The following is a 27,474-nucleotide window of genomic DNA, read 5'->3' as shown; positions in this document are numbered from 1 at the left end:
TCACCCCATTTTCCGCTTGCGTAAAGAAATGCACAGGCCTCGTCTGTGCGGGAGGTGTCCGGCTCCCTGTTATCCCACTTTTCATAGCTTATCACCTTATTTTGATAAGACCAATGCCAAGTGAGGACGCCATTGTAGAAACCAATCCAGGCAAAAGAGCCAAAGTTCACAGCGTCTGCTGCTTTCTTTAATTTCTCTCGGTCTCCATCGCTCTGAACCGTAGCCAGATCCAGGTGTTTCTCTCTGCAGTACGACTGCGATTCCAGCCAGGTCTTCAGCTCTTCCACCAGAACGAAGCAATACGGGTCGCACGAGGTCTTCGAGAGGATTCCTGCTGATGGGAACCGCAGGAAAATCAGCTGTGGTCATTTTGATCTGACAGCAGTTTCATTGTGTAGTTTCCCACACTAACACTCACCCAGCACCAGAACGAGCTGAATCCTCTTCAGCATCATCTCTGCTTTATTCACTGGAAGAAAGAAATGACCAGAATACAAAACGCTGGATAGTTTTTCTGAAACTCATTGTTTCTAGTCGAGGTTTTTGAAACACTCTCAGGCTTCATTCAAGCATTTCATGTGGCAACAAAGAGCCAGATTCATTCAAGATCAAATCCAAGACCATTCAAAACATCGCACTGGAAATCATGATCAAGAGGGTTTTCCTCATCAGCTCAGTCACATTTTAATTCAAAGCCTTGTGTTGATAATGTAGAAAAGGTATTGAATTGGAAAAATGCAATGTTAAAAAATACCAACTTTACCTGCTTTGGACGACTGAAGGTTGATGCTTCCAGTTGCTTCTCTCACATATATAGGTTTCTGCTCACAAAATCTGTTTTTACTTGCCTTTTAATAGCTCTTTATTACGTTATGCAAAATCTTTTGTCTAGAACTGTATGTACAAAACTGAGAATGATTACTGAAATTTAAGGCTCTTTATTCAAATCAAAGAGCAGGAAAATAGATGGTAAAATCACAGAAGTTAAAAACTATAAAATATCACAAATTAATTCATTAATATTTATGTACATTAAAAGTAATGCGTTGCGTTACTCCCTAAAAAAAGTAACTAATTGTGTCACTTAGTTACTTTTTATGGAAAGTAATCAGTTACTTATTTGGAAAAAGTAACTCAGATATTTTGTTGTAAATTAAACAGTAATTCTTTACTCGTTACCTTGAAAAAGTAATCTGATTACTTAACTCAAGTTACTTGTAATGAGTTACCCATGGCACTATGTTTGAATCTATTTACCTTAATTCCTTTATTTAACTTTATTTATCTAGGAAAAATTGTATACTATAAAAGTGTACATCACAAATGTATCAATTTACTTAATTATTAACCTGTATTTTACCAGAAAAACAAAAACACTTTTACAAGAGTGTTTTTTTGGCCAAGACAAAATAAGACACTATACATGAAAAGAACTAAATTTAAAACCAAGGTCAACTCAAAGAGTGGCTATAATTATCAGTCGTAACATTTGCAATCAGATAAATCAGATTAAAGCTTGTTTAAAATGAATTTATGACCAACATGGCGTTTACCTGGAGTATCAATACCAGTGGAAATTGGTCAAGAGTTTTTTTTTTTTTACGTCATTTCGCTTAAAAAAGAGATAATGTGAACTATTACATAAACATAAGCAACTGATTCATGTTCTTGTTGTTGAATAAGTTCATATCTTGCACTATATCAGATCACGAGTGTAGACGTCCAGTTTCTCACAGCTTGTTTTGATGAATCTGATCATTAAAACCAAGTAAATGCATATTATTGTGAACAATTAATCTGTGCCTGTTTTTTTAAAACCTGCTTAAACCGTGCCCACAATTGACTGATAGTTTGCGTTAAGATCTGCCTCTTCTGTTGAGACACGCCCACATCTCAACAGCCAATGAAGAGCTGGTATATAGAACAAAGTCCCCGCCCTACATTTCCTTCTTTTTCGACATAAGCTTCACTCAGATGTACGTCACAATAGAGGGTTTTCACTACACATCATCAATCCGGAAGTCGGCCATTTTGGAGGCGCTGAACGTAAACAATGCCACTGAACTGAACGGACTTGCAAATTTGGCTGATTATTGCTGCTGAAAAATGCTTGTGTTTTGGTCTGTACTAATCGGTCGCACCGAGAATAAACATTTTGAGTTCTATAGACTACCGAAAGTTTAAGAGAAGAATGCAAAAAACTGATGAAAGATGGCGTTTGTGGTTGAGAGAGGCACAGCATCAGCCACATGTGTAAATGAAGCGTTGACTATGGCTAAAATGTTGACGTAAAGTAGTTCACTATGGCTACATTCACACTGTCAGTCCAAATCCGATTATCTTTGTATCCGATTGGAATATGATCTAAAATGATGTCCACACTGTGTATCACAACTGTTCAGATCTGATTTGTGTGTCCACGCAGCTCTTTGACAATACGGCAATGATGTTGCATTGATAGAGGGGTTTGCATTTGCAATAGAAATGTTGTCTTATTTAAATTTTACAACATGGAGATGTGTATCCGCCGCACTGGACTACTGCGTCTGTAGCCGGCTGCAGAACTGTAGGAGGCTGGGATGCACAACTCTTTTTTGAGACCACGCCGGTTTCAAAATACATTTCATTTTCTGCTCATCCAGCATTTTGCAAGAACACAGCCTTGTTTCAGCAGTGACTTTCAGCCTGTTCTCTATAACAACATCTGACGTTTACATTTTACTTGGCGTGAGAAAGTCACATAAACCACACGAAATCCGATCAGAGCGTTCAGACTGAAGTGGATTTCCTGATATGTGATTTGAATAGGATTTAAAGACCACATATGGATGTAGCTTGAAACGGATTTCATGTGCTTTTTTTGGACTGACAATCTGAACGTAGCCAGTGTCGGGATTAGAAATAGAAGGAAGAATTGCAGTAAGGACTAGAGAAGCTAGCTCGTTCGATCTTTACCACATATTAACTTAAGTTTGTTAAAATTTCGCGCTCTTTCCTACTTACTAAGTCCTCTATCTGATTTTGCAGCTTCCATGTGTTTTTTCTGTGGTTTAGACATCATAAATTAGTGTAACAATGTGTTCAGTTGTACATAAACAGTGCAATCCATGCCATTGTTTACATCCGAGTACCTCCAATATGGCCGCGCATCCGGGTAACTGACCAAATCGTGACGTAGGTGCAAACCCTCTATACAGCAGGAAAAAAATCATTGTTACTTCTGTTTCATCACAATTTCAAGAACACAGTCTGTTTTCTTTCATACAGCCCTCCTGCTTCAGTGTTGAAAAGCACAGAATATATGCACACATAGTTAGTACAAATCCTTATTTTTTATTTTTGTGGACAGTGATGTTGAGTTCATGTCTACCTTGAACCATCCCATTAACTTTACATGAGCACTTAAAGGCTCATTTCCCTGCCCCTTTGCTTAACAAAAGTTGTATTTGTGTAACATTTATCACCATTATACAAATAAGAACCCAGTGAAGGTGAAGATGACAACTTATTTGTTTGATTGAGTGCCATTACATTGAGTGCCATTGCAAGTCTGCAAAACTGCAAGCATGTCATACGCTTTACACTCAGTTTGCATGTGTAAAACTTTTGCAAAACTCTGAACACATTTCTCTACATTAGACGCTCAAATCTAACAGCTCTTGTCTTTTCACCCTTGCATTTCTGTTTATTTTGTAAATATATACTAAATATGCATAAAAGTCAAGATAGCTTTATTTCTGTAGCACATTATACAAGACAGATTGTTGAAAGCAGCTTCACAATAGTAACAAATTCAGATTCCGTCAGTGACTGTAATAAAAGAAAGCAAATAGGATCCAATTGCGAGTAAATAACAGTTTATTGACAACACATAGAAACAGAGTAGAAATGCTGGTCAGAAACGTCAGGACAAAGCTGGAGAGTCAGTGGTAAAGCAGGGACGCAATCCAGGCAGATCCAGTCGGTCCTCAGGAGATCCGGGAGAACGAGGAACAACACGAGCCAGAAAGCGACGAGCTCACGAGTGATCCAGGGAAGCCTCACGACGATCAGACAAAGACATAAATAGGACGCTACATGAGAAACAGCCACGCCCTCTCTCACACACACACTAACACACACACAGAGCGAGGGCGAGACAGTGAATCCATGAGTCAGTTCAATAACTGTGAAGTTTATCAGTTGCACAGACATACTGTAAACATGTGCTAAACTCCTGTACTGAACTGGCAAAAGACACAAGATAGTAGTGTTGTACATCTGTGTGTAGTTTGGTGTGTGTGTGGATAATCATTTGATGTTTGTGTGTAGAGTTAATACACAAAAATTGCATTTTTAGAAGAGTTAAAATAGTTTTGAATTAAGTGTTTGCTTTTGCAAGAGATGTGTGACGTTTTGCATGTTGTGTGTGTGTTTTGTGGTTTTGTGTGTAGAGTGTTGAGAAATGGAGCCATAAGCTGTGTCCCAACGTGAAGGCTGCATCCTTCGAACGCACCTTGTAGGCTTCGTAGGATTTCCTAATTGCGCAACCAGGTGTTTCTGATCACCGCTCCTGGCACCAATCAACGGTGCGAGAGGACAGCCATCCTGATAATTCATTTGATATAGCCTAATTGAGTAAACAGCTATGGAGCCAGAATTGGCTATTGTCATTTTTATGTTTATTTTACTGGAGGACATCCCAGCGGGCACCTTCATGTCAAAATGACGTCACGAAATAGGTAAAAAATGAAAGTCATATTGACGTCAAAGTGTCAATGTCAATTTGATGTCAAAATTTTGACCTCTGCTGATGTCATTTTGCCAAACAAAAAGGTGAAATGCATGGCCGTACACTGATTACCAGCTTCACTTGAAACTAACCAGATTTACTTCATTTAATTTCCGGTTTAAAGAAATCATATTTTGTATTTTAAAGACACCATGATGGTGGTTAGCGTTTGCTTTAGTTGGGCTCTTGACCCTTGACTTTTTAATATAAAAAATATCTCTGGCTGCTGTAATTGTGTGTTTATAAAGCACAATTGTTGTAGCAAAAAAAGCCATGAGAAAATGAGATCAGGTGAGTCCGAGCGCTTCAGATGCGCCCTTTGATATGGGACGCAGCTGTAGTTAGAAACAATTTGTTAATATTGTGACAATAGACCTACATTTAATTTCTTTCATTTAATTTTCTGTGACGCAATCGGCCTTCAAATACGGCCTTCTGAGGATGCAGCCTTCACATTGGGACACAGCTATAGTTTCAGAAATTGTGTGTAAGCAATTTTGAAAAACTGTAATAATCTATGAAACGCCTCCTGCGAACTGCAGTGAATCATAAGCCTCTCTAACTGATTAACGTGTGCTTGTAATTCACATGCTTTGAAAGAGAACTCGTTTATCGTTTCTGTTCGCGCACACAGAACGCCGCCGATCAGACCACACGTGAACTCTCTTTCACGACTTCTTGAGCAAATACACTGAATTATGTCAAAATGGCCGTCTTGACAAAGTAAACACAGTTAGTGAATGTAAAAACTGAAGAATGTAAAAAATGAAGAGAATATCGGTTGTTACAGTGGCGTGCACGGGGGTGGGGGGCCGGGGGGGCTCAAGCCCGTGCCCCTTTTGTCTCAAAATGTATTGTGCCCCTCTCTGATAAATGTAAATGATAATAATTATTAAAATAAATATTATAATAAATAACAATACACTTATACACCATTGCCACTAACAATAATAATACAAACAAATATTATTATTTGATTTTTTTTAATTATTATTAATATTAACTAAGATTAATAAATGGTGTAGAAGTGCAGTTCATTATTAGTTCATGTTAACAAATTTAACTAATGAACCTTATTGTAAAGTGTTACTGATTTCATGATAGCTAACACTTTATTGAATACATACATAGGCCTACAATTTATAACATCAACATAACTAAACATGTATTCCTCATAATTACCTACTTGATTCTCTGTTTTGTTTGGTAAAGTAAATAATATTTAGTTATACTATCATCATTTCCGAGAGAGGCTCTCTGACCTACTGCTGCTCTCCATCGAGCGAGATATTCCAAATAATTGTGAGGAAGTCATTAAAATATAGAAAAACACAACAGACAGACGGGTACTGCTTTCAATACAGGTGATTTATTTTAAAAATAAATGTTTTTTAAAAAAGTGCCCTTTTTGGTCCTTCCGCCTATAGATATTATATAATAAAGGCTAGATGTCTCGTCCGCGCTGCTGGCCAATTTTCAAAAGGTTTGGTTTGTTATAAACGTCAGAGATGTAGTTATGCCACTGCATACATATGAATAATTATAACATACATGTTCAAGCATTCGGAATTATAGCCACGTTAATAACTTTTGTAAGAAACCAAACCGTTTGTAAATCTGTCTAGATTTCAGCGAGATAAGAGGATTTGTGTGCGTGCTGATCACTCACCTTAATTCACAGCTTTCCTGTGGCAAGATGGCTGCCGGTGATGCCGGAAGTGACTCCGCCTTAAGACATCTAGCCTTGTAGCTTTAATTTGTTCATTTGTTCTTATTTTTTGATTGACTTGTCTTTAGTAAACGTGATCTACTCGCCCGACCAGAAATAAACCCTTCGTGTTTAGCTTTAGCTAGTACATTTAATAATAATGATATGTAACAACCGTGCTAGGCGGTTACTAAGGTGTTCTGGGTGGTTGCTATGGTGTTGCTAGGTGGTTACTAGGGTATTCTGGGTGGTTGATGTGGTGTTGCTAGGCGGTTGCTAGGGTATTCTGGGTGGTTGCTAGGTAGTTGCTAGGGTGTTCTGGGTGGTTGCTAGGGTGTTGCTAGGCAGTTGCTAGGGTGTTCTGGGTGGTTGATATGGTGTTAAGAGGTGGTTGGTAGTTGTCAAAAATGGTTACTATGGAGTTTTTATAGAGTTCTTAAAATTTTTAATAACGATGCGGCCGAATAGGCACGAGCATGGCATGGCCGGATCAGCATGGCTTTAATCATTTACATTTACATTTACATTTAGTCATTTGGCAGACGCTTTTATCCAAAGCGACTTACAAAGCAGGACTAGATTAAGCGAATCATCATGAAGAGGCAAAAACCAAAGCTACGCAAGAAGTGCTCAAGATACAAAGTTCAGGCATTATTCAGAGTAGCATAAGCCCGATAAGTGAGGTTTTTAGAGGGAAAGGGGAGGGTTTTTTTTTTTTTTTTTTTTTTTTTTTTTTTATGTGGTTAAGTGCTCACGGAAGTACGGAGCCCCTGAGGGGACCTGTGAAAAAAAAATAAAAAATAGGACTTTCGCGTGCGCACGAGAAACTTTCGCGTGGGCACGAGAAACTATCGCGTGCGCACGAGAAACTTTCGCGTGGGCACGAGAAACTATCGCGTGCGCACGAGAAACTTTCGCGTGGGCACGAGAAACTTTCGGTTTGCGTTATAGCGTCATTAATACAAATGTGGAAATATGGATGATGTATATATCATTTATGTTGTTGTTTGACATGTTTTGAAGTGTATATTTTAGCAAAAATCTCAAGCAAGGTGCTATTAAAGACAAGACTTAGAGGCATATTTTAGTCACAATTCAAATAATTGTATTAACTTTGAATATAGGCCTACTTTTAATAAACTTTGTATTTGTATCTGTATTGATAAAAAATAAACAACAGGCTAATAATCTTCTGCTACTGAGATGAAGGAAACATTTTTTTAAGAAGTAAAGTTCACAAGATTGCTATTTATCTTGATCAAACTGCAGAATAAAATAGTCATCCTCTGCTGCAGTTGTACGGATTCTTAACGCATTTATTGCAACTACATTTCATCTTTTTCTCATCAAACAACCAGATTAACGAATGGTTCGACACAACCCGTACCGAGGAGCCTAGACAGGGCTTTCTTCTGTATAGATATACTGTATACAGGGTAAATGACGACTGTTGGCCTACCATGGTCGCCCTCGTCCAGTAAGTTTTAAATAATAATAATAATAATAATAATAAATTAAGATATAAATCAATATAATTCGTTGTAAATTAAATATTTTAAACAATAGCTACAAAAAGGTAATAATTGACTGTATAGTCCTAACGTTCATGCATGAACTGTCATTCAGACTTACTGTCTAACAACCAGAGAACAGAGAACATCAGAGATATTAAAATACATACTCTTCTGAGTTTTATGATGTAGGCCTTTTTTATTAAAATGTATTAGCCTAGAATTTATAAGGATGCGCGCTTGTGCGTGGCGCGCTCAGTCATGTTGAGAGGGAAACACGCATTAGGCCTATATTATTAGGCTAGTATTCAGAAATAGTGTAAAAGATCTGTAAATAAAATACAACATTAACATTATAAACACTATTAATAACATATAGGCTATGCGAATTTTACTTCCCCATAGCCAAATCCTTAAATGAATGGAATCAGAAAACAACAAGAAATGAAAAATAAGTAACCACTTATAATAATAATAATAATAATAATAATAATAAATACACAGTAGTCTATAAAAATAGCCCATTGTGCCCTTTATTACAAACAACTTTTAGCCTATTTTAAACGCCAAGCCTAAACGAATTTATTTGAATCGAAACTGAAACTATACCGCAAAGTTGGGTTCGCGCATCTTTCGTTCGGTCCAAAGTTTAATACTGAACAGGAATTAATAATCATTTAATAATGAACCGGCTGTGATGTCAAGTTAATGCCAGAAGTGAACCGATGTTGTTAATAGCGCGATTCGCCGGCGCCATCACTTGGATTTGTTCCTCAGTTGGGGAAATAACTTAATACTTTATCGTTTCATACTCTGTCATTCGAAACAGTAAAATGTATATTTTTATTTGTGTACATTCAAAATGACTACAAAATGTCATGCCTTTGAAAAAGAAAGAAAACAACATGATGCGGACGTGTAGAACTTTATCCAAGAGCTGTTGTAAAGCCTATAAACAATCTGTTACAGTAATTTTCTATATTCAAAAGCTGCAACCATATTGTTAAAAGCGCTATATAAATGAGGGCGACTTGACTTGACCTGACTAGAAATCGAAAAAAGAATAGTGACAAAGAAAGCTGATGACTGTTCAATGAACATTCTGCAAAACACTTTTGTGTTCACAGAAGAAAGTCTGAAAAAGACAATGTTTTAAATTTATATAAAATATAAAAATATAAATTTTAGATAAAGGTTTGATTTTTTTATTCAAAATGCAATAAGTGTAATTGAATCAGTGTGTCTTTCGTTCAGTATAGTTTTTTTTATTTAATATTTAAAGTAGAAAATTAGAAAAGAGTTCCTTTTTCGTTTTATAAACAATATTTCTAAAACGTTTTTCGTTCTGAGGTAGAAAATTCAATAAACAGCTTGAATTGTTCGATTTCTAGTCAAGTCAAGTCAAGTCGCCTTCATTTATATAGCGCTTTTAACAATATGGTTGCAAGCAGCTTTTGTATATAATAGAAAATAACTGTAACAGATTGTTTATAGGCTATAGGCTTTACAACAGCTCTTGGATAAAGTTCTACACGTCCGCATCATGTTGTTTTCTTTCTTTTTCAAAGGCATGACATTTTGTAGTCATTTTGAATGTACACAAATAAAAATATACATTTTACTGTTTCGAATGACAGAGTATGAAACGATAAAGTATTAAGTTATTTCCCCAACTGAGGAACAAATTCAAGTGATGGCGCCGGCGAATCGCGCTATTAACAACATCGGTTCACTTCTGGCATTAACTTGACATCACAGCCGGTTCATTATTAAATGATTATTAATTCCTGTTCAGTATTAAACTTTGGACCGAACGAAAGATGCGCGAACTCAACTTTGCGGTATAGTTTCAGTTTCGATTCAAATAAATTCGTTTAGGCTTGGCATTTAAAATAGGCTAAAAGTTGTTTGTAATAAAGGGCACAATGGGCTATTTTTATAGACTACTATGCATTTATTATTATTATTATTATTATTATTATTATAAGTGGTTACTTATTTTTCATTTCTTGTTGTTTTCTGATTCCATTCATTTAAGGATTTGGCTATGGGGAAGTAAAATATGCATAGCCTATATGTTATTAATAGTGTTTATAATGTTAATGTTGTATTTTATTTACAGATCTTTTACACTATTTCTGAATACTAGCCTAATAATATAGGCCTAATGCGTGTTTCCCTCTCAACATGACTGAGCGCGCCACGCACAAGCGCGCATCCTTATAAATTCTAGGCTAATACATTTTAATAAAAAAGGCCTACATCATAAAACTCAGAAGAGTATGTATTTTAATATCTCTGATGTTCTCTGTTCTCTGGTTGTTAGACAGTAAGTCTGAATGACAGTTCATGCATGAACGTTAGGACTATACAGTCAATTATTACCTTTTTGTAGCTATTGTTTAAAATATTTAATTTACAACGAATTATATTGATTTATATCTTAATTTATTATTATTATTATTATTATTATTATTATTATTATTATTATTATTATTATTTAAAACTTACTGGACGAGGGCGACCATGGTAGGCCAACAGTCGTCATTTACCCTGTATACAGTATATCTATACAGAAGAAAGCCCTGTCTAGGCTCCTCGGTACGGGTTGTGTCGAACCATTCGTTAATCTGGTTGTTTGATGAGAAAAAGATGAAATGTAGTTGCAATAAATGCGTTAAGAATCCGTACAACTGCAGCAGAGGATGACTATTTTATTCTGCAGTTTGATCAAGATAAATAGCAATCTTGTGAACTTTACTTCTTAAAAAAATGTTTCCTTCATCTCAGTAGCAGAAGATTATTAGCCTGTTGTTTATTTTTTATCAATACAGATACAAATACAAAGTTTATTAAAAGTAGGCCTATATTCAAAGTTAATACAATTATTTGAATTGTGACTAAAATATGCCTCTAAGTCTTGTCTTTAATAGCACCTTGCTTGAGATTTTTGCTAAAATATACACTTCAAAACATGTCAAACAACAACATAAATGATATATACATCATCCATATTTCCACATTTGTATTAATGACGCTATAACGCAAACCGAAAGTTTCTCGTGCGCACGCGATAGTTTCTCGTGCCCACGCGAAAGTTTCTCGTGCGCACGCGATAGTTTCTCGTGCGCACGCGAAAGTTTCTCGTGCGCACGCGAAAGTCCTATTTTTTTTTTTTTTTTCACAGGTCCCCTCAGGGGCTCCGTACGGAAGAGATGGGTTTTCAGATGCTTTTTGAAGGTTGTCAGGGATTCAGCATTCCGGATGAGGGAGGGGAGAGTGTTCCACCAGCATGGAACTGTGAATGAGAATGTTCTGGAAAGTGATTTTGTGGCTCTCTGCGATGGAACCACGAGACGTCGCTCGTTGACTGATCGTAATCACTGATATACAGCGATATCGCAAGGCTACGAGTGTGATATTACTCTTTAAAATGTATTTATTGGTTTAGGGTGGTTGCTAGGGAGCTCTTACTGGTTGCTAGGGTTAGGGTTGGTAGGTTGCAGAACACCCTAGTAGCCGTGTGTACCAATTTCAACTATTCTGCAGGAAGACTGGTGCCATTATGATTTACTGGTCAATGCTGGCGATTTACAAAGAGGTCTCTTGGTACATTCTCTTGAATTAAGTGTTTGATGTTTTGCATGTTTTATGTGTAGAGTTTAGAGAAATGGAGCCATAGTTTCAAAAAGTGTGTACAACAGCTCAAACATGTGTTTTAGTCTGGGACAAGACTTAACCCTGGTCAGGTGTTTTAACCCTGTAAAGCCAGACAATAATAGACAGAAAAATACTTGCAGAAAAAGCATATCAATATCAATATCTGCCAATAATATGTCTTAGTAAGATGATATTTAAATGCTTACTTCTATGATCTGTAGTTTTAAATCATTTAATGCAATACAAAACAATGATGATTGAGAGATTAACAAATAAACCTTCCTCAAAAGCCTGATGATCATATTAGATACTCATGATTTTTATAATAAATGATGTCTGGATTATCAAGTAAACCTGTTTCAGTCCAGCTGAATTATTACTAACAATATCAAAGTGCGTTTCCTTGATAAAATCAGAGCAGATTTGACAGCAGAAAGACTCGTGAAGCTCGAGCTGAAGGAGGACCACTGACCATTTTCTAAAAGATTAGATGAAGTGCTTTTGCCAGCTCATGACCTCAGTGTTCACGTTCCCTCACTCATATACAGTGCACTATACGACACTCACTTCATAGTGCACTATATGACACACACTTACTATAGTGCACTATACGACACACACTTACTATAGTGCACTATACGACATTTACTATAGTGCACTATACGACACTCACTTCATAGTGCACTATACGACACTCACTTACTATAGTGCACTATACGACACTCACTTCATTGTGCACTATACGACACTCACTTCATAGTGCACTATACGACACACACTTACTATAGTGCTCTATACGACACTTACTATAGTGCACTATACGACACACACTTACTATAGTGCACTATACGACACTCACTTCATTGTGCACTATACGACACTCACTTCATAGTGCACTATACGACACACACTTACTATAGTGCTCTATACGACACTTACTATAGTGCTCTATACGACACTTACTATAGTGCACTATACGACACTCACTTCATAGTGCACTATACGACACACACTTACTATAGTGCTCTATACGACACTTACTATAGTGCACTATACGACACTCACTTCATAGTGCACTATACGACACTCACTTCATTGTGCACTATACGACACACACTTACTATAGTGCACTATACGACACACACTTACTATAGTGCACTATACGACACTCACTTCATTGTGCACTATACGACACTCACTTCATTGTGCACTATACGACACACACTTACTATAGTGCTCTATACGACACTTACTATAGTGCACTATACGACACTCACTTCATAGTGCACTATACGACACTCACTTCATAGTGCACTATACGACACACACTTACTATAGTGCACTATACGACACACACTTACTATAGTGCACTATACGACACTCACTTCATTGTGCACTATACGACACTCACTTCATTGTGCACTATACGACACACACTTACTATAGTGCACTATACGACACACACTTACTATAGTGCACTATACGACACTTACTATAGTGCACTATACGACACTCACTTCATAGTGCACATATACGACACTCACTTCATTGTGCACTATACGACACTCACTTCATAGTGCACTATACGACACTCACTTCATAGTGCACTATACGACACTCACTTCATTGTGCACTACGACACTCACTTCATAGTGCACTATACGACACTCACTTCATAGTGCACTATACAACACTTACTATAGTGCACTATACGACACTCACTTCATTGTGCACTATACGACACTCACTTCATTGTGCACTATACGACACTCACTTCCTAGTGCACTACACGACACTCACTTCATAGTGCACTATACGACACTCACTTCATTGTGCACTACGACACTCACTTCATAGTGCACTATACGACACTCACCTTCATAGTGCACTATACAACACTTACTATAGTGCACTATACGACACTCACTTCATTGTGCACTATACGACACTCACTTCATAGTGCACTATACGACACTCACTTCATAGTGCACTATACGACACTCACTTCATAGTGCACTATACGACACTCACTTCATAGTGCACTATATGACACTTACTATAGTGCACTATATGACACTCACTTCATAGTGCACTATACGACACTTACTATAGTGCACTATACGACACTCACTTCATTGTGCACTATACGACACTCACTTCATAGTGCACTATACGACACTCACTTCATAGTGCACTATACGACACTCACTTCATAGTGCACTATACGACACTCACTTCATAGTGCACTATATGACACTTACTATAGTGCACTATACGACACTCACTTCATAGTGCACTATACGACACTCACTTCATAGTGCTGCTGCTCACATTGAGGCGGCCGAAGTGTTGATGATTTCCCATGCAAATCACTCCCTTCGTTCTCTGATTTCGTCTGCATTTGTGTATGTATATTTGTGTGTACAAACAACTTTGATGCGCGTCATTAGCTGAGGAAATTTTTTACACCATGATTTTCTGATTCTGCTGCTTTTTCAGACTAAAGATGAAGCTGATTTAAATACGCACATGAAAAAGGGTGTGTTTCCCCCCTCAGTCACGGCTATATTTCAGAACATCTTCAGAATCGTCCACGTTTAGCAGAAGATGAGAGTGATGGAGCACACACTGATTCAGCTCTTTTCAGGTGAGTTTTTATGAATGACTTTTTTGTTTGATGCACAAGATTATTTTTACATTTTAAACAATTTTTTTAGAATCTTGTTTTACTTTTTATTGTTCATTTTGTTACTTAATCATTTGTTATGCTTATTTTATGGTTATTTTTAACTGCAAAGCACTTTGAATTACCATTGTGCTGCATAAATAAACTTGCCTTGCATGCATGTGTTTTACATTTAAATAAGAAGAATATTTATGATATTAATATAATGATATTTTATCATATGCATAACATAAAACAACAATAATGCATTTCTGTCTTCATTTTTCACATGCAAGATGAACTTTTGAAATTCGCTCTGTTTCTTCATCAGGGTTTCTCTCACTGATTCTGTGCGACTCCAGTGAGTATATTCTGATCCGAGAGAATAAAACGTGGTACGAGGCTCAAGACTACTGTCGACAGAACTACATTGACTTGGCCACTGTACAGACTGATGAAGAGTGGAGCGAATTAAACGAGTTAAGAGCTGAACGACAGTTTTCCTCGTGGATCGGACTGTATGATGATGTGAACAGCTGGCGTTGGTCTTTTCGGGATGAAAGCGTCACATTCACGAAATGGGGTTCTGCTCAGCCAGATAATTATGGAGGGAAACAATATTGTGCAATTCTTCATTCAAACGGATATTGGCGAGACAGAGACTGTAATCAGAAATGTCTAATTTTTTGTCAAAGCAGTAAGACTCATATACTTTTATAAGAAAATACTATTTATACTTTCTACTAGCTATTTATAAATGAGAATTGTTTTTCAGTGTATTGCAAATAGTGTTTGCGTCTCGTATAAATAGCAATAAAAACAGTAGAATCTTGTTTGCACTATAAGTGCAAATAGTGAATTGAAGCAAAATGCTGTTTGATTTTCCTATGGGGTTATTTTTAATTTATGAGTAAAATAAATCCTGTGGTTATACCCAACTTGACAATAGACCTTATTCAGAGCAGCGCCATGACAGGAATGAAAGCTAGGCTATGAGAAATTTTAGACTTACAGTGTTTTCAATGGCATATGCTTTATAAATGGCATTCAATGGCATTAAAGCTTTATAAAGCTTATAATTTCACACAGCTCATGTTGTCCGGAGTCTTACGTCTACTGAGATTTCTTGGAAAGATCTTTTTGCAGTGTTTCATCCAGAAACACATTAAATGAGATGTATGTCTATCCCTCACAGCCTCCATTTCATTCCCGCTGATAGTCAAAGTCGGAGCTGCTGTGAATAAAGTCTACACTTGAACGTTTTGTTCGTTTAAAATAAAAACAAGAGCTTCAAAATTCACATTTTTGATATGGGCGAGTGTATTTTACATTGTAGAGCAAAACGTTCAAGAAAAAACCCATTATAAAAACCCATAGGATGGGGTTGGAGTTAGTAAAAAAGCCTTTTCCAACTAACTTAATCAGTTATTCTGATGTTTTGCAGAACGACAGCCGGTACTAGTTAGTGGTCTAAAAATGTCCTGGAAGGAAGCTCAGAGTTACTGTCGAGCAAACTACGATGACCTGCTCACCGTGAAGAACAATAATGAGAATCTACAGCTAACCAAGATGTTAAAACAACAGCCTTGTGCCTGGATCGGTCTGTTCAGGGACTCGTGGAAGTGGTCGGATCAGACAAGCCTTGATTCCCCTCTGCCATGGGCTGAAGGACAACCAGATAATTCGTTTGACAATGAAATCTGTGGTGCTGTAGATGATGGTGCTCAGGTTACTGACGAGCGCTGCTCACGACAACTTTTCTTCTTTTGCAGTGGTAAGATTAAATGTTTTCATTTTAGAGCATTTTGTGGTTATTTCTGGGTTCTGATTATATCTTTTTTAGCCATAAAATTCAAAGCAGCTGTATGAAAATGGTCGGACCTGTATATAATTAATCTAGTAGGTCTGTTTTATTTTTACTCTCGCTAACAGTTCAGGATTTGAATAACACTAGGCATTAAAGTTTAGTACAGGCACGGATAATTCCTCTTGTTAAGCTGGCAGTGAGTTTTACATGGACAATTTCTTCAGAAAACTCTAACTTTTTTAAGGTACACTGCAGGTAAACTTTTAACAAATGCTTTCTCCACTTGATTAATCACAATGTACATTAAGATATTTGCTTTTTATTACAAATTTTCTGAAATGTAATATTTAAATACGCAAGGGAGACATTATTTAATGAATTATGCATGAATATTGGATAAAGCTAGGTTAAAAATTCTTGTTTGATTTTGTTGAGATATATGAGTTAAAGGTTTCTACAGAGGGGATTTTGGATTTCTCTTCTTATCACTCCATAAATTATAAAAAAGACTCTTAATGGACAGAAAAAAAATGCATCTTCTACTTGTTTTTAGAAATAAATTTTTTATAAAAATCAGGTTGAATGATATATGAGCAAACTCTTCAGTAAAAATCTTCAAAATATAGATTTGAATAAAACTGTAAGTTGTGGTGTATATACCTTTTACTGAAGTGGAGAAAAAAACTTTTTTCAAAACGGCCTTTAAAAATATGTATCGTGTCAACAGACTCAAATAGATAAAGTGCAATAAAATAAACACTTAAATGTTTATTTTGGATGTTTTCTTTCCACTAGTTTAATGGAACAGAAGCAAAATCTTCAGAAATTAACCATCAGTGCATAAAAAAACATCAGATTTGCATGTTGTGCTTTGCCTTTACAAAATCATGTTACTGTAACGTTAAAATATCACAGTAATCACAGTGTGACAAAATCTTTGTTTCAGGTTCTCCTGAAGATGACTTTGTCTAATTTTCTGTGTTTTCATGTGTTTCATTTCTTCTCTCAGGACGGCCTAAGCAACAGGTATTAAGACTGGCGGTGAAAGCTGGTGATGATGTCAATGATGAAGCGATTACAGCTGCTGTGTTGAAGGAGGTGAGCCATACGCTTATCACCACACCTGTGTTTTTGTCATCTCATTAACCCTCATGTCCTGTTGAGACTGGCTTCCAGGGTTTTAGAAGTTTCAGAGATTCAAATTAACCTATATATTTATTTTCGCTTCTTTGCCATGTTTAAAACCCAGACAGACAGAACATTTCGGTTGCGTATGGTAACCCTCGTTCACTGAAGGAGGGAACGGAGATGCCACATCGGAGTGATCCGACTGTATAGGAATCTTGCTAGAGAGCCAATCTACTTTGAGTGAAACTAAACGGGCCAATGCACATTGGGGTGCAATCATTTGCCTCAGCAGCTCTGCCTCGCAGCGCGGGTATATAATGAGCAGATGGTGCGACTGCACTTCAGCTTTTCGCTGAGGAGCCGAGAAGTTGGTCCGGCCGCGCAGTGTGGTACAGGAGCTGTGGCGACGGGACTTACGTCTCCGTTCCCTCCTTCAGGGAATGAGGGTTACCATATGTAACCGAGACGTTCCCTTTCAGTCGGTGCATTGGCCCGTTTAGTTTCACTTGAAGTAGATTGGCTCTCTAGCGAGATTCCTATACAGTCGGATCACTCCAACATGGCATCGAACGTGAAAGACAGAAAGGGAAGCCTTATTATCCTGTACTTTTACTTTGGTTCAGTCTGACATTAGTCTGTCCTCAGGTCCATCAGAAGCTGAGAAAGCAGGGAATGGCAGCGGATGTGAAGTTGACGTGGCGGAAGCAGCCGGACGGAATGGTTTTCAAAAAAATCAAGGATCATTGTTGATAAAAAAATTATATTATATAAGATTATATTACCATTAGAATTATTATTTTTAGCTCCTTTATATTCACTTTTCAATTATACATTATATCTGAAATAACCAATATATTGTATCACTTATTTGCATGTTTAGAATTTATTCAACCCAATCTCACCAGAAAACGATTTTAATAAATATTTTACAAGGTGGCGATTTCATACCCAGACGGCAACATAGTGTCAGCCCAGATCCGGTCCAGATCTGGTCCACATCTGGTACACGTGGATTCCACACGGTCCAGATGTGGGCCGGATCTGGGCCGACACTATGTCGTTGTCTGGGTACGATTTTATACAATTATTATCTATGAAAATGTATGATTTTTAGGAATACATTTAATAACCATCATTGGGGCTTAAGCAGATCATACAGAAATGTACAAATCAGGTCATACAAATTCATTCGAATTATTCATCAATTTAACAAAATCTAAAATAATTATGATCTGCAATGGAGATTGTGTTGGATTTATTAGTTCATCATTATTAGTTAATTATGGTTATTATTGTTAGTTATAGCTGAAGTACAAATTTAAGAAAAATACAACAGAGCTAAAGTAATTTCCTTTAATAAATGAAATAGACTTTTATTGACTGAATCTACACATATAGGAAGTTGAATCTGCACACAATGTAATTTGGTTATTGTCCTAATATTTTATTAAAGGTCCCGTATTATGCCCCTTTTCACAAGATGTAAAATAAGTCTCTGATGTCCCCAGAGTGTGTATGTGAAGTTTCAGCTCAAAATACCCAACAGATCATTTTTTACAGCATGTTTAAATTGTCATTTTTTGGGGCTCAGAAAAACGCGCTGTTTTAGTGCGTGCCCTTTAAATGCAAATGAGCTGCTGCTGGACGACCCAGGGGGCGGAGCTTCATGAGCTCGCGCTCAGTCTCTCAGGACAATTTCATCGCACGGAATGATGATAATATCAGAAACTCTCAGTAACGTGTTCATTTCGAGTCGGACAATAATGCCTACAGAGTCAGAGTGCTGTATAGAGATGGAACAGGTATAGTTTAGTAGTTTAATTACAGTTATTATAACGTATTTGTCATCTGCTTGTATGTAGCCATTATTTATTAATAGCCTACAAGTCTGCTGTCTGAATGATGATCAAACATATACTGATGAGTTTAATAAAGTTTATTGTACATCACACAAAAGATGAAGCGTCAGTTTTACTCCAGAAAATCACCGTAAGAGCTGAGTGTAAACACAGTAAGTTATAAGAAGTGCGCAAGTACATAAACGAATTTCGGTAGAGTTGAGGGAGCATTCCTGTGGGCGGAGGTTAGTCAAAAAACTGTTCTAGTGACGTCATTAAAGGACAATTCCAGTGAAAAATGAACCTGGGGTTAATTAACACATGGTTACTGAGTCGATCGTTCCCTGGGATGCGTTTTCATGATAATCGAATATAAAGAGTTTTATCTCTAAAAACAGATTAGCTCATAACACTAGTATATGGGGCACAGAGTAAGTAAAAGAAAATCGCTAGTTAATACCACTAACAAGGCTCAAAATAGCCTCACATTAACACGGTAGCATAATGAGGGTCCCTACATGCAAACTGAAGCATTGAGAACTTTGTAAGTGTACAGACAGTTTAATAAGAAGAGACTTTATAAAGACAGTACATTACGCGTTTACATGCAGGAGCCATCTTGGAAAACAGTCTCGACTAATCGAGCCACGAGACTAGTTGTTAGTGGTATTAACTAGCGATTTACTTTTACTTACTCTTTGCCCCATATACTAGTGTTATGAGCTAATCTGTTTTTAGAGATAAAACTCTTTATATTCGATTATCATGAAAACGCATCTCAGGGAACGATCGACTCGGTAACCATGTGTTAATTACCCCTAGGTTCATTTTTCACTGGAATTGTCCTTTAAAGAAGGAAGTAGAGGGATATAGTCCAAACGGCCGTTCGATGTAGGTGACTTCTGTTAAATAAAATATCTCGCTTGGCATTGAACTTTGAGCTTAATAATTTTACAGATATTATTTATGCTCTAACAGCAACATTACACACTAACTAAAGTTTGAAACATGGGATCACGAAGAACGGGACCTTTAAAGACTGTTGTTCTCAATTGGGTTTTACACTGAGCTCAGCGCGTCACTGTACAACTACTGAAGCTGACACTGTCAAGTTAGCATAAAGCCTTGGAGAAGCTACAGTTATGTGGACTGAAGCTCGGTCATACTGATCCTCTGTCTTTCTGCTTTATGCTGTAATAATTTATTCATTGAATTTGTGCAGACTCGTGTATATGACATTTGATGTGATGTGTAATTTTATTATCCACAAAGAAAAATACCGGTAACAGGACAGCGAAGAATACAGTTTGTGTGGATGAACAATAGAAAATGATTGTGCATGCAAATTGTGTTTTAACGATCTATCAGTTTTAGGTAAAATTGTATGATTATTTTGTGATAAAGAAATTTCTGTTTTGAAACGCTTTCTTTTGAGTCTAGTCATGAGTAAATATTTCAATAAAAAAGGGAAAAACATCACATCTCTCAGATGGATTTTGCACACTATGGTCGTATCTGTCCAGTGCTTTGAGTGAAATCATCCCAGAAAAGTGTAAAAATCAGTGTCTGAAAGATTTTTAAAATGCATTGCTTGACAAGACCAACTAGCTGGTCACTATCACATGGTATTTTGTGTATAATTGCCAAAGAAATTGGTATTTCATTGTAACTGGCCAGACTTTTCAGACTTTTTTCACCAACTTTACCTGGTAAGTTTTGAACAGAATGGTTAGTCCACCGGCTAGATGAATACAGAGGTCGTACACTCAAAAGAGTTCCCTGAACAAATGCAGATTACAACATGATTTCCCATGCAAACAATTCCCTTCACCTATGCAGTGATTATTCTGTACTTCTGTAAATGCATTTGCTGAGCATCATTAGTTGAGCAAACGATGACTACACCGCGAACGCCTAATGACGCTGCTGCTTTTACACTCAAAATGCAAAACAATTCAAAATGAAAATAATGGCTATGTGTCTGTTCACACCTGCTCGATCGACTATAACATGCAGTTTTGACATGCAGCTAAGAATGGTGAGTGTATTAAAAAAATATTAAAAAGTGTTGTCAAAAACTACTGCTTAATAAAATAGTTTTGCATGCTACTAAAACTATAAATTACATTGTTAGTTTTGAAGTAAAGCGAATGGCTTTGCGATATTCGTTTAGGAGGAGTGCCATTGGAGAAGGTGTGATGATGTAATGGCCCTGATGTCATTGAATCACTTGAAGCGTTTTACGACTGGCGCGACTAATCGTTTGTGGATATTTTGGAAATGAATGGGTGCTACTGTAAAATGAACCCTACTTTCACACAACGCAGTTTATTTAGTGTACTGACTGAGGTTTCACCACTTTTTCCTCATCAGATGCAGGTAAACACACACACACACACACACTTTCCGTCACACGTGCTTCAACAACCTCATTTCTTCGAAACGGCCTCAGCCCTAGTTAAAAAAACTTGTTAATTGTTCAAAAATGGCATTTTCAAATAGTAATTCAGAAGTTAAGATAGTTCAGAAAGAAAGTATGACTGCATTGTGGAAATAGTCATGGGTAAAAGGCCTTATTGCCTTTGTAAAACATGTTACTTCTATTTTTAAAATATTACATGTGCATTTTGTTGCTAAAACGCTATCTTAATCAAATTCATTAAGTGGCATCCTTATTCTACAAGATATTAAATTGTGTATTTTTCATCTTTAATCGATTCATACAGATGTCAGGAACACAAAAGCTTTTCATGAACGAAAGCCAATAACATGATTTCCTATGCAAACAAATCCCTTTTTCTGCATTGATTCTCCCTATATTTGTGTAAACACATTTGATGTGCATCATTAGCTGAGCAAATCTTTACACCACAAATCCAAATTGCTGCTGTTGTCAAATAATAAAGACAAAACTGATTTCAATACACAAATGAACATGGGTGTGTGTATTTACCCCTGGACAGAACAATATTTTAATTCAGGGTGCATTCATATTTAGCTAGTCTATGGAGAAGACCTCACTAATCTAATATCAGCAGCGATGAAGCAAAGATTGATCCATCTCTTTCTGCTCTCAGGTGAGTGTGTTTTGTGGATGTGATCTCCATTAAGTCACTTTTTATTGACCATCTGAACACTGAATTACTGGATTTTTGTACTGACTTTGTGTTAACTCCACTCAGGGTTTCTCTCACTGATTCTGTGCGGCGCGCGTGAATATATTCTGATCCAAGAGTATACAACGTGGTACGAGGCTCAAGATTACTGTCGACAGAACTACATTGACTTGGCCACTGTACAGACTGATGAAGAGTGGAGCGAATTAAACGAGTTAAGAGCTGAACGACAGTTTTCCTCGTGGATCGGACTGTATGATGATGCGAACAGCTGGCGTTGGTCTTTTCGAGATGAAAATGTGACTTACTTGAACTGGGATTTTGATCAGCCAAACAATTTGCATGGAAAACAATATTGTGTAAATCTACGGTCAACTGGATACTGGTGGGATGAAGCCTGTAATTGGACAATGCCCTTTTTTTGCCAAAATGTTGGTAAGAATAAAGCTAAAATATTTTCAGTATCAATTCAGTCAATATTAGTTCAGCCATTAGTATCAAAGAGCTCACAGATTTCACTGCATGCCACTGTACATGAGCTTAAATATTGTGTATTGCAAGTTTTCTGACATCTTATATGTAAATATGCAAATTATGTATTAATATTTTAAATATGCTCAAAACTGCATACAATTCCAGAACAAAAATTTGAATATTGGATAAAGCCAGGTTCATAATTCTTGTTTGATTTTGATGACATGTTAGAGTTAAAGTATTTTATAGAAGGGATTTTGGATTTCTCTTCTTATCACTCCATAAATCAGAAAATACTTTCAACAGACGGAAAAAAAATACATTTTCACCATGTTTTTAGGAATAAAATGTTATATAAATCAGGTTGAATGATATATGAACAAACCCTTCAGTAAAAACCTTCAGAATATAGATATGAATAAATCTGTAAGTTTTGGTGTATATAAGTGTTACACAAGTTGAGAAAAAAAACTCATTTTGAGAAATCGGCCTTTAAAAGATACATACTGTAATTGATATCTACAGATGCAAAAAGATAAAGTGTACAAAATAAACTCTGTACTTTAGATGTTTTCTTTCCACTAGTCATAAGATGACATGTTAAGGAAGCAAATTCTCAAAATTGACCATTGCATGAAAAAATGGTTTTATGAAATAGCTCGATCAATTTATGATTAGGACTCATAATGAAGTAATAAAATGCATGTTCACAATAACAGACCGTTTAAAGAAATAAAGGAATGATTTAAACTATGTTTTACATCTGATATACACATTTAGATTAAACATCCCAGCCTCATTAATGGAGTTAAGCATTTAAATTACATGAAATCATTACCGAGAAGTCGCAACATTTTTGATATTCTAATAAATATAAATATTTGTAGTGGATGCGCTGCTTTTGAAGACTTTTCCTGTGGCATGCCGTGTTTTAATGTTTGCTTAGCACATGATAATAGCAGAAAATGTACATGCAAATAATGATCAATAATGCACAATAAGGCCTATCTGTTTCCATTAAAAATATAAAGCAATTAAAATACTATCTGGCCAGTGGAAATGATTGAGAAAAACTTTTTTTTGAAAAAAAAATATTTTTGCTAAAAAATATCCACATGTGGATATCCATGTGACAAATATCACATCCATATCTCTTATTTTGTCTTGTACTGTTAAACATGGGATCACGTGGATGAATATGCATATGCAATTAGATTGGCCTGTTGAGTTAATCGTAGTTATTCTGATGTTTTACAGAAGGACAGCCAGTACTAGTTACTGATCCACAGTTGTCCTGGAACGAAGCTCAGAGTTACTGCAGGAAAAACTACTCAGACCTGTTCACCGTGAAGAACACTGATGTGAATCTACAGCTAACCGAGATGATCCATCAACAGCCTTGTGCCTGGATCGGTCTGTTCAGGGACTCGTGGAAGTGGTTGAATCAGACCCGCACAAGCCTTGATTCCCCTCTGCCATGGGCGGAAGGACAACCAGATAATGCGTTTGGAGCAGACATGTGTGGCGCTTTAGATGATCACGGTCAGATTGATGATCAGACCTGCTCAACATCCAACTTCTTCTTATGCCAGACAAGTACAGTTATTTTAAACATGATATTTTTGTTGTTGTTTCATTGTCTAGCTTTATTTTCAAGCCAAAAAACTCTTAATCTAAAATAAAACAAGATAATTCTTTAGATATGCTGTATTCAATATATCTCAGATTTACATATTAGCTCTGAAATGAATTAAAAGTGTTGTCCCCCACCCCCCCTTTCTAGAAGACATTTTACATTACATGAATGAACACAAGCAATAATAATATGTGATATTTATAAACATATATTAAAGCAAAAAAAAAAAAAAATCTGAAAAAGAAAAATCCATGCAGAGACATACAGATGTTTTGGAGTGATGGTGATCAGTTCATTTAAATGGACAATTTGAACTTACGCACAAAAACAAATCGAGCTAAATAACTTTCACACACGTTTTACTACTGAGGTTTAATTTGAAAATGCTATTAAAACATCTGACTTAATTTTCTTAATTTTTAAACCCTAAATCAATGCAATATCCACAATGTTCATGTTTTTCACAACAAATATTGTAAATATTCGGCATATCACTGAGTCCTGTTCATATGGCAAACACTCGCTGTGCAACCAAACCTTTTCTCATCTTGTATTCAAAGTGATTGTAATCGTGTGTTTTTGTATTTTTCACTTTCATTTCTTTCCACAGCACGAGTGAAGCAACAGATATTAAGACTGGAGGTGAAAGCAGGAGATAATGTCAATGATCAAGCGATTACATCTGATGTGTTGAATAAGGTGAGTCAAGTCAAGTCAAGTCATCTTTATTTATATAATGCTTTTTACAGTACAGAGTGTTTCAAAGCAGCTTTACAGAGATAACAGGAAAATAATACAACAAAGTTTGAAGAAAATAGAGTCACAGTCCAGCTTAAGTTCAGTGATGGTTCATTTCTGTTGTAAAAATTGTATGAATTTAGTTAATCCAGCTCAATTCAGTATCCACAATTATGACAAAAAGTTAATATATGACAAAAAGTTGAAACTATGCTAAACAAATTCAAAATGATGACATATTTATTAATAATTATGACTCATTCATAATTATGAGATGAAAAGTTGTACTTATGACTGTCATTATTTACTTTTTGTCATAATTTCGTAACTTTATGACTTTGTCATAATCTCAACTTTGAATATCAAAACGTTGCCTTTATTCAAAATGTTGACTTTATATGATATGAAAATTCAAATGAATAAAATAAACATAATTATGAAATTCATAATTATGAGATTAAAAGAAAGATATTATGTTTCACAATAGAAATGACACAATGGAAATTATGACTATCATAATTGACTTTTTGTCATAATTGATGTAAATTTCAAATTAGTTTGTCTTAATTTTAAATTAGTATGTCATAATGTTTACTTTTCATCATTTAAACTTAATAATTATTTGACTTTTTATCATAATGACTCAGTATGCCATAATTTAGAGTTTTTATGTCATTATGATTCACAAAAGCTTTTATGTTTCTCTAATGAGGCAGAAATGGTCTTCCATAAATCATAACTTCCTGTTCCGCTTCTGAACTCCTCTCCTCAGGTCCAGCAGAGTCTGCGAGCGCAGGGAATTGCAGCCGATGTGAAGCTAACCTGGCGGGAACATGCCAATGGAAGGATTTTCCAAAAAATGAAGAACGGATCAACAGGCATGAATGAAGAGCTTTAAGGGCAGAAGATTATTATAACTTAATTTATTATTATAACTTCATAACTTTATTCTAGAGCTGCTGTAAAGCCAACAAAATCTCTGTTACTGTAATCTCCTATTATCACTGTTAAAGCTGCTTTGAAACAATCTATATTGTTAAAAGCGTTGTAAAAATGAAGATGATTTGACTTGACTATTAAATATTACCATTAACAAACTTTAATAGAGTATTTCTAGTTTGTAGTGTGTTTAGAATTAAGATTAGTTAGTTCATTAATGTAGTCGGCTAATGTAAAAATAATTAATTACACAATTTATATCATCATGTTGTGATCATTTTTCCGAAATTTGCTTATATTATATTTACAGTGCACTCTTAAACATGAAGGTTCTTTATTGGCATCAGTGAGGAACCTTTATCATCCATGGAATTACTAAAGGTTCCTAAGATCATTTCACGAGTTCACACTTACATATAATTTGAGGGGGTAAAGTTTAATGCGTATTTGGCGTGCTGTCCGGAGGGAGGGCTCCGAGCTCGGAGTTCGGCCCGAACCCAGAGTACTCCCCCCGTATGTAAGTGCTTAGGACTAGAAGCGTGGAGAAGGGGTGGTGGAGGGATGCTGCCAATCTGTCAATGGAATGAGGTGAGACTGCTGAGTATATATACACACACCTCTTACCATTGATTGTTGAGTGCTCTCCACTTGTGTTAATTATCTGAACGTGCTCCTCCCGAACCTTGTTAATAAAACATAATTAAAATCTTTACACTAAGAGAAAATGATCACTGAAAGGTTCTTTGTGGAACTAAAAATGGTTCTTTTATGGAATCACTGCAAGAAAAAACAATCCTTTTGAAACCTTTATTTTTAAGAGCATCAGACGCCCAAAAACTAAAATCTGAATGCTCTCTGTAAAATAAATTCATAAGTAAATAATAATGATTGTCAGCATGTGAGTGTTTGCATCAGTGTGATTGATTTCAGTTCAGTTTCTTTGCATTAAATATTTGCATTCGCAGCCTCAAAGACACTTTCGACTTTATGAATGTTATTATTTTACTTATGACAATTATCTATGCACCTAGCTATCACAGCTTAAAATAACTTTCCCGGAATTAACTTCTTGAGATAACTCACATTTCCAAGTTAATACAACTTCACATTTCAAGTTGACTACACGTCAATAGTAATGTCAATAAAGATGCTGAAAATATGTCAAATGAGTGTGAGCTGAACAGAGCGCTAAAATAAAGTGTTTTTTAAAGTATTTCATTTGACATTTAAAAACTTAGAATAACAACAACAAAAATACTTTAAGAATAATGCAAGCAGAAGTGATTAAAGGACAAATCCAGTGAAAAATGAACCTAGGGGTATTTAACACATGGTTACCGAGTCGATCGTTCCCTGCGATGCGTTTTCATGAAAATCGAATGTATAGAGTTTTATCTTTAAAAACAGATTAGCTCATAACACTAGTATATGGGGCACAGAGTAAGTAAAAATAAATACCTAGCCTGGTAATACCAGACTCTGC

The 27,474-nt window shown here is 36.1% G+C and overlaps 1 protein-coding gene across 1 annotated transcript; it reads left to right on the top strand.

Moving 5' to 3' along the window:
- Positions 1-15,791: 15,791 nt before the first annotated feature.
- On the top strand, positions 15,792-26,152 carry LOC311078933 (uncharacterized protein; the record flags this gene model as incomplete). The annotated part of the gene is made up of 6 exons (XM_084107984.1): positions 15,792-16,089; positions 17,132-17,220; positions 17,874-17,970; positions 23,936-24,274; positions 24,925-25,013; positions 25,825-26,152. The coding sequence occupies 6 exons, from the start codon at positions 15,792-15,794 to the stop codon at positions 25,948-25,950; spliced, it is 1,038 nt and encodes a 345-aa protein (XP_083964110.1). The 3' UTR covers positions 25,951-26,152.
- Positions 26,153-27,474: the final 1,322 nt, after the last annotated feature.

Source organism: Abramis brama (genome assembly GCF_963993115.1).
Source record: "Abramis brama genome assembly, chromosome: 3".
In the NCBI taxonomy this organism is placed as follows: Eukaryota; Metazoa; Chordata; class Actinopteri; order Cypriniformes; family Leuciscidae; genus Abramis; species Abramis brama.
The sequence above is the reverse complement of the archived record's forward strand: the minus strand, read 5'-3'. Positions and strand labels throughout refer to the sequence as shown.